The following is a 9,185-nucleotide window of genomic DNA, read 5'->3' as shown; positions in this document are numbered from 1 at the left end:
GTGTGTGTGTGTGTGTGTGTGTGTGTGTGTGTGTGTGTGTGTGTGTGTGTGTGTGTGTAGACAGAATCTCATGTATCCCAATCTGGCCTAGAAAACACTATGTAGCTCGTGCTGGCTTTGAACTCCTGATCATCCTGCCTAAGGTTCCCAAGTACTCAGGTTACAGATGCATGCCACTATGACCTGAAAAATGGGTGTTTGTATGCACAAAACAAAACAGAAGAGAATATGTCTCACTAAGAATGGTCCTTCTTGGAGAGTAGGAGAGAAGGAGAAAAGGAGACGACATTTTAATATAAACTGACTCTTGTTATTTTCACATGTTTTGATCATATGCGATTTCTATTTTCAAGATTTTTGTGGTTTTATTATTTTCAAGGTTCGGGCCCAATGAAAGTAAGATTCCCATATCTCTGTATATGAGAGTAAATGGTATAAAAGAGTAAAGTATGGCAAAACTGAGGCCAAGGGTATGCATCGAAAAAAACAAAAACAAAAACAAAAAACCAGATACTCAGAAGCTCCTCAATCTTTTTCACAGAGTTATTAAAGGTTAATGAAGAGGCTGTCGGGGAGGTTGAGTATTGAGTATTCAAAAGATGAGAGGGTGGGCTGAGTCATAGAAGGGGGTTCCTATTGGGGAAACAGGCTGTTCACCTTGACCTCTGCCAGTCTTTTCATCTGGGCTTTTGTGACTATAGGTGAAGGAGATGGTTGAAGAGGGAAGCTTGTACTAGTATGCGCTCCATTGGGGTACAGAAGTTTGAGCAAGGGCTTGTTGTAATATCTGGAGCAGGGCCAGTGAAAGGAGCAGGCTCAATGAGTGGGTCACTTAGGGAATTCAACTGCAGCACTCTACTTTGAAGTGAAAAGCTGGCATATTGCTCCATCTTATGCACCTGTTAGGTAAATACATACCAAAATACTACTCAATACGGAGTATAAGTGGCTGTGAAACTACGGTGATAACCACCATCTATGTCAAAGAAAACTGTAATCAAAAGCAGCTTTCTTATTTCATTGATGTTACTTTGAGCCTCAGAAATGTCACATTCCCCCAAATGAATTCTTTAAATAGCAATTCAACTGTCACAGACTCCTTCCTGCTTAAAAAATTTAAGATTAGATTTATTGATTTTCTTTTTATGTATATAGGTATTTTGTCTGCATGTACATACATGTACCATATACATGCCTGGTGTCTACTGAGGCCAGAAAACAGTGCTATATCCCATGGAACTGGAGTTATGGATGGTTATGAGTTGCCATGTGGATGCTGAGATGAAACCTGGGTTCTCTGCAAGAACAACATTTGTTCTTAATCTCAGAGCCATCTCTCCATTACCTCTTATTGACTTTTGATTTTCTGAATACCTAGACTCCTTGGAAACCTTCCCCTTTTCTCATTTCTGTGATAGAATGGAGCATAGGAAGAAATCAAAGACTGACAATAAAGCTTTTTGTTTCTATTTTTGGATCAAGGCAAAGAGAAAGTCAATTTCTCTTAAGTTTAGGAAACACATCAGACAAGACATTGTTCATTTAACCATCCACTGCCCCTGAGTCTGTTCCAGTTCTGTCCTATTCACTTTCTGTTCTTGCTATGTGTCTTAGTCCAGCCTTTTGTCCCCTGCTCTCAAGGCCAACTGTTGCCAACTGTGGGATACGCAAAAATGAGAAATTGGCATTTATTCAGAAACTCAAAAGGTAAATGGGCTCACATGATTTACTGATTCTCCTACTATGTACCAGCTATTGCTGAGAAGCAGAATTGGACACCCTTATTGCCATTCTGGAACCCATAGACAGGCAATGTAGACAGAACAATAATCAAAGAATTCTAGAAGTCATTGGTGAACATGGTTATGGAAGTCTGGAGGGCTGTGATAGCATAAGGAAGGGACTAATTCAACCAAGAGGTTAGAGATGACATCCAGAACTGGGTGCCGCAAAGTTGGGGTGTTTACAAATAGCTCAGACACAGGGAAAAAAAGCAGCTACTTTATGTTTATTGCAGCAAGGAGGAAACATTCTGCACCACACAGAGCAATGAAAAGGTGCATTTGCAGAGCACATCCCAGGAATGGCATTAGGCTGGTTTCTGGACAGGAAATTGGCCAGCATGTTAGGTGTTCTTCCTCTCTAGCATCCCGCTCATAATCCATTGACTGCTGAAATCCTAGAGATTTGGGGGTGGTAATAAAGAGATATCAATATAACTAATGTAAAAATTCAAATGTATCTAAGATTAACTTATTACACCTTACTTCCTACAGGATTCTTTACATCACTTTCAAGGAGTAACCTTACAGGCCTAGTCTCCATTTAAATCTTACTTAATATATCCAGCTTAGCTTCTGCTCCTACTTCAGCCAACTCTTCAAAATGTATAGCATCTCTGTTAGAAGTATTGCATTAAGGTCTAGGAAAAACAAGTTTGTGTTTAGAGGCTGTGTGTGCCAGTTGATCTTCACAACTCAACAGATGAATTAAAGTGCTCTCATATAAGCAGTCTTTCATTCTATATCAAGAAAGGATAGAATTTTAAAAGCTGATAGAATGAGAGCAAGGAATACGCCTGGAAGATCAAACTAAATTCTCATCTATGAAAAGGGCTCTAGTATTTTTCATGGACAAAACAATTGCTAGAAAAAATCCTTTCTAGTATAATAGTTTTACAAAGGAGAATAAAAAATGACACAATTGAAGAAAAACCACACCTTAAGCTCTGAATTTATTATTTTAGGCTTTGGGGACCTGGCTGAACTACAGTTTCTCTTTTTTGGACTCTTTCTAATTATGCATCTCATCACCCTAGCAGGCCATACAACTATTGTACTCATCACCCTTATTGACACCTGTCTCCAGACACCTATGTATTTCTTCCTTCGGAACCTATCTGCCATTGAAATTTGCTACATATTAGTTATTGTCCCTAACATGCTGGCCAATTTCCTGTCCAGAAACCAGCGAATGCCATTCCTGGGATGTGCTCTGCAAATGCACCTTTTCATTGCTCTGGGTGGAGCAGAATGTTTCCTCCTTGCTGCAATGGCATATGACCGTTTTGTGGCCATCTGTAACCCACTGCGTTACACACTCATCATCACCCGGGCACTCTGTCTGCAGATGCTGGCTCTGGCATGCATCAGTGGTTTTACACTTTCACTCACCCTTACCACACTGATATTCCTCCTGCCCTTCTGTCAGTCCCACATCATCAACCATTTCTTCTGTGACATTCCTGCTGTTCTATTCTTAGCCTGCTCTGATACACAAGCCAATGAAATTGCAGTCTTCCTTGTATGCATGCTGATTCTGTTGATTCCCTTCTTGTTGATCCTGTTTTCTTATGGATTCATTATTGCTGCCATCCTCAGAATCCATTCAGCAGAAGGCAGGAGTAAAGCTTTCTCCACCTGTGCTGGCCACCTGTTGGTCTCTGTTATGCACTATGGCTGTGCAATATTCATCTACATTCGTCCCAAGTCCTGCTACACCCCAGAACAGGACAAAATTGTGTCCTTAATCTATACTAATATAACCCCAATGCTCTATCCTATGATCTATAGCTTAAGGAACAAAGAAGTCAAAGGTGCCCTCAGAAGACTCCTGGTGAACCATAACCGATGAGGTGGCAGCCCAGTCTAAAACAAGTTGAAGTAAGGGAAGGCACAACCCAACAACTCTAAAAAGGCTCTTTTCAACAATTCAGTCATCTCACTGAAGACTGCATGTTCATACTTTCTTTTGAGGCTTCTCTGTGGTTCTTGGTACACATGGAATTTACTGCTCACTTTTTTGTATTTGAAAAGACAAAAAGAATCCTAAGATATTTTAGTTGTGGAAAGCGTTTCAGAATGTTCTAGGGCTTGGAGATTCCCTAGATTATTCATCATTTTTATATGCTTTTCTGTTCTCCACCATAGACAATTTCATCCATCACCAAGAACACTGCCAGAGATATGAATACTGATAAACAAGGTGATAGGATGAACCAAATAAAGCTTCTCTGGCTAAATATAAGAAACTTCCAGATCAAAACTAGGTAAAGTGAAGAGCTGGGAATAAATAAGCAGCACGGAAGCTGAATTGCTGTGCTATCAAATGATGATATAAATATTGCTTGAGAAACAATGAAAAGCAGCAGCACTAATATTAACAATGGCAGTATTGAGGATTTGCAATCTGCCTACAATATGATCCACCCTCAACTTCCCCACCATCCTCCCTAGGACACCTCAGTATTGGATTTCTTTCCTTTCACTCTGGCCTAAATGATCCCTCATTGCTCACATCTTGGTAAAGGGCCAACCTGATTTTAAAGCCACACAGGCTGCCCATAACTGACCCAGCAGGTGAAGGAGGTGTCCCTTCTCTGTGACTACATGTGTTTACACATTTTTAGAGCTGTAATTATTTGTATGTCTCCATTACCATCCTGGGGGCTCCTTAAAGGTAAAAACTATGATTCATTTCTATTATCCTAGCACCTAGCCCTTAGCAAGTACCTAAGAAATGGTTATTTAAATGAACTTTGAAATCCCATAAACTTTGGGACAGGGATGTCTTCACATGTTAATTGACTGTAAACTTCTCTTTCTGTGTATATTGCACCTACATGTGTGTTTGCATGAAGAAACATGTGTTTGTGTGGATATATGCATGTGAAGGTGGATGCATTTTGGGGTGGGGGTGACTACATGCATTTATGTGCATGTAGAGGGAAGAGAACAACCTCAGTATTCTCATTCCATGGTCCTCATGTGCTGCCTATTTTTATTTTATTTTATTTTTTCTTTATTTTAACTTCTTTATTGTTTGCTTATTAAACATACATTCTCAAACTGACACTTTATCATGAATAAAGCAACAAAAATAAGGCAATACCATAAGATGTGTTTTACATACAAACATCATCTTGTAAGAATAGGAAGTCTGAATCCCTGTACAACAACAAAAAAGCCAGGAATAGAAAGCATTGTATTCTGAACTTACACAAATGTGTGTGTATGTAGAGATGGTACACACACAATACAGCTTACTTAGGGTCCTTTATGAGCATAATTCCTTAATCACCCCTTTGTGAAGAATGAATCTTAAGAAATAAAAAATCTTAACTGCATTTATTTTCATAATATCAATGATAAATGCAGGAGAAGAAACATCATTGACTAAATGTTAAATGTTTCAAATATAAAAGGCAACATTAATTTTTAGTAACTTTCTAAACAGGTTCTGGGGAAAAAGCAGATTTTTTCTCTTGGTATGAACAAAAGATAGTAAACAAGCATCATTTAGAATGCCTACATATATAAAACCCATCTTGGGAACCATGCTCTTTGCAAGCCTAAGAAACCACTGGAAATAATGAATATACCCATGCAACACAAGTGCAAAATTATCTCTACACATTTGTTACAATTTTCAAGCTCTCGCTTCTAAGACAATTTTAGTATATCTAATAAGTACATCAGGTCATTTAGAAAAACAGAAACAACATATATACCCAATATTTGCAATTCAAAAAATTTTTAACATGAACAATATTCAAATATAAAATCGCACTAATTTTTCTAAATATGATTTGTACAATCAAGGTTTTCTTAAATACGCCAAACCTTAAAGATATGATGTGTTCAAACTAACAGTAGTGTATATTCCAAACACATTCTTCCTATATTATGGTATTACATAATTGTTTTCTGAATGAAGGTTTATGCTAGTTTAAGGTATAAACACTTTAGAAGCAACTTAGTTAAATTATTGTTCAGTTAACACTCCTCCATTGCTGGTGGAATTGCAAGCTTGTACAACCACTCTGGAAATTAGTCTGGTGGTTCCTCAGAAAATTGGACATAGTACTAATGGAGGATCCAGCAGTACCTCTTCTGGGCATATACCCAGAACATCTTCCAACTGGTAATAAGGACACATGCTCCACTATGTTCATAGCAGCCTTATTTATAATAGCCAGAAGCTGGAAAGGACCCAGATGTCCCTCACTAGAGGAATGGATACAGAAAATGTGGTACATTTACACAATGGAGTACTACTCAGCTATTAAAAACAATGAATTTATGAAATTCTTGGGCAAATGGATGTATCTGGAGGATATCATCCTTAGTGAGGTAACCCAATCACAAAAGAAGTCACTAGATATGCACTCACTGATAAGTGGATATTAGCCCAGAAACTTAGAATACCCAAGATACATTTTGCAAAACACAAGAAAACCAAGAAGGAAGACCATCGTGTGGATACTTCATTCCTCCTTAGAATAAGGAACAAAATACCCATGAAAGGATATAGGTACAGAGACAAAATTTAGAGCTAAGATGAAAGGATGGACTATCCAGAGACTACCCCATCTGGGAATCCATCCCATCATCAGCCACCAAACCCAGATACTAATGCACATGCCAGCAAGATTCTGCTGAAGGGACCCTGATATAGCGGCCTCTTGTGAGGCTAAGCCAGTGCCTGGCAAACACAGAAGTGGATGCTCACAGTCAGCTATTGGATGGAACACAGGGCCCCCAATGGAGGAGCTAGAGAAAGTACCCAAGGAGCTGAAGGGGTCTGCAACCCTGTAGGTGGAACAACAATATGAACTAACCAGTACCCCCTGAGCTCGTGTCTCTAGCTGCATATGTAGCAGAAGATGGCCTAATCAGCCATCATTGGGAAGAGAGGCCCCTTGGTCTTGCAAACTTTATATGAGCCAGGTCAGGGGAATGCCAGGGCCAAGAAGTGGGAGTGGGTGGGTAGGGAAGCAGGCGTGGGGGAGGGTTTAGGGAACTTTTGGGATAGCATTTGAAATTTAAATAAAGAAAATATCTAATAAAAAAGTATTAAAAAAGGAATAGCAATAACTTATAACACTTACATTATGATTTTCAAAACATTTTTTAGCCAGCCTGCTTCTTTCTCAACAAAAGGGGATTATTAAAGCATGTCACATGTAATCCACATAGGAAAACCGAGCACTAGACTTCTGAAAGGACATGTAGATATATTTCATATCAGCCAATTCTGTCTTTAAAATTATAGCATCTTCCTGAAACCTCCCAGGTAGCTATTTTAACCATTTTTTTCTAAATGGAAATACATCCTAGTTTTTGAAACTTAAGAACAAATCAGTAAGTTTAAGAAACACCAATATATGAGGTGTAAATAAAAATGTGTGGTAAATGAAAAAAAATATTGTTCAGTTAAAAGTAATATCTCATAACAGGCTCCTGAATTTTCAAACTTACATGTAAAAATACATTTACATCTTAAATTTCTAAAAAGGCACGTTTTATGTAGAAAAGCAGCAAATGTTTAAACCCACCAATTCACTGAAAAAGTCATTACTTTTTATTAGAAACAATAATGCTTCAAGTTGTTGGCAACAAGGCATACTGTAGCACACATTTCATACAGTGTATTTCTCCCTTTAATTACATTCTAGAAGTGGGTGGGACACCTCCTTGGCTGTGGGAAGCCGATGTATTTGATGGACTATGTAAGCTGGTCTCCTTGTATACAAACCAAGCACTTCCTCTCCAAAGTATCATATTTAGAAAGCCAAAGATCATGGATACATTCAGGGATCCCATACTAGTCACAGAGAAAGTGACACAACAATTCTGAGTTACAAGGATCAAGTTCCTCAACAATTCTGTGTCAAGTAGTTATTTTAATATCTGTAAGAGCTTCAGCCCAGGCCAAGGAACTCACCAACCATAAAAAAGTAGCAACAAGAGTAACAATAAAGGCAATCATGCGCAGTTTGTGACTATCCCGGTAGAGGTTCGTGTAACCAACATAGAGCAGAAGGGCAGCAATGCAGTATAGGAACACAAAGACTTCAAACGAACTGTACAGAAGAGGAGTAATCACCTATGAGGACATACGTTTCCCAGTTCACCACAAACACATTGACATTTGGAGGTGCATGAAATGATGCCTGATTCAACCTGAATGGATAACCAAAAGTAGCTGTCACAGCCAGGTTCTTATTGCCACCAACTCTAGAAGGACAGTTCACTTGAATTTTTGTTTTGCCCTTAAACCCACCACAGGTGGCAAAAACAAAGATGGGGAGCACCATCGAGGATCTTGATGAAGCTGAGCGGCTCCTTAAGTGGGTTGAGGTTGATTTGGAAGGCAGACATCCTCTGAGGGAAAGGAGAGAAGAGAGTCAGGACGCTGGGCAGAGGAGGGGACCAGTGATATCAGAGTAACTTGGCAGTGAGAGTGGAAGGCAGGTTATTTTATTTTTTGAGAAAAGTTCTCACTGACCTTGAACTCATCAAGCCAGCTAGGCTGGATGTTCAATGAGCCCTAGTGATCTACCTATCTCTATCTCTCCAGTTCTGGAGCTACAAGCACATATCAATATATTTGGAATTTTAAAATTCAGGCCCTTTGTACTCATGCACTTTATTAATTAAGCTATCTCTCCTGCCTCTAAAACTTTTAAATAACCTATCTGATTGATTGAGAAATCACCTATTCTGTGTTCATAGTTCAGGGACAAAGGTTAGTGTTCTGATTATGAAAAGTATTTGTTGATTCCATTCCCACCCACAGACTGGATTACATGTTATGGATGCCATAAGTCCCTCTACCATACACTTGGAGAGAGATGTAATTTGAATAATTAATTTTCTAAGAACTGGATTCAACACTGGAAATATAGAAGAGTTGAAGACAAGGTCTCTCTTCTTAAGGAGATAACAAATAAGCATAGGTTATTAGACACTAAAACAATCCATTTTAATGCAATAGTTACTTCCTATTTGTTCATTCATCCCAAGAAATTTAGTAACTCTCATTTATGTCAAGTAGGAGAGAGCTTTGTCCCTTGATGGGACACTTCATTGAACAAATAAACATGACCATGGCAACCTTCTCTGGACTTTGTATTCAATCAACAATTAGTTTTTGTGTGTATTGAACTGAAAATGCATTTCTAAATAAGACATGGAACAGACAGTCTATGGATACTATCTATCTACAATCTTGCTCAACCTTTTCAGTTTACCCCTCCTACCACCTCTGTCATAATGCCTAAATGATGAGTCTGCCCTCAGAATCACCAAAGCGTCAGAGATAGAGTTAGTATATCTTCAAGGACAGTAACAATGAACAAGGTAGCTTTGTAGGGAAAACAATCCTCTACATCCTGGCCAAAG

At 38.7% G+C, this 9,185-nt stretch overlaps 1 protein-coding gene and 1 pseudogene across 1 annotated transcript; one reads left to right on the top strand and one right to left on the bottom strand.

Moving 5' to 3' along the window:
• The first annotated feature begins 2,694 nt into the window (after positions 1 to 2,694).
• LOC110313344 (olfactory receptor 10K1-like) lies at positions 2,695 to 3,633 on the top strand. Its single transcript, XM_021187424.1, has one exon. The coding sequence runs from the start codon at positions 2,695 to 2,697 to the stop codon at positions 3,631 to 3,633; it is 939 nt and encodes a 312-aa protein (XP_021043083.1).
• A 3,812-nt stretch (positions 3,634 to 7,445) lies between these two features.
• LOC110314250 lies at positions 7,446 to 8,162 on the bottom strand (annotated as a pseudogene).
• Between the last annotated feature and the right edge of the window lie 1,023 nt (positions 8,163 to 9,185).

Source organism: Mus pahari, chromosome X, assembly GCF_900095145.1.
Source record: "Mus pahari chromosome X, PAHARI_EIJ_v1.1, whole genome shotgun sequence".
NCBI lineage: Eukaryota > Metazoa > Chordata > Mammalia > Rodentia > Muridae > Mus > Mus pahari.
The sequence above is the reverse complement of the archived record's forward strand: the minus strand, read 5'-3'. Positions and strand labels throughout refer to the sequence as shown.

Bases quoted from the DNA above. Each gene is read 5' to 3' on its own strand.
- LOC110313344 (XM_021187424.1), top strand. From the start codon at position 2,695: ATGACACAATTGAAGAAAAACCACACCTTAAGCTCTGAATTTATTATT.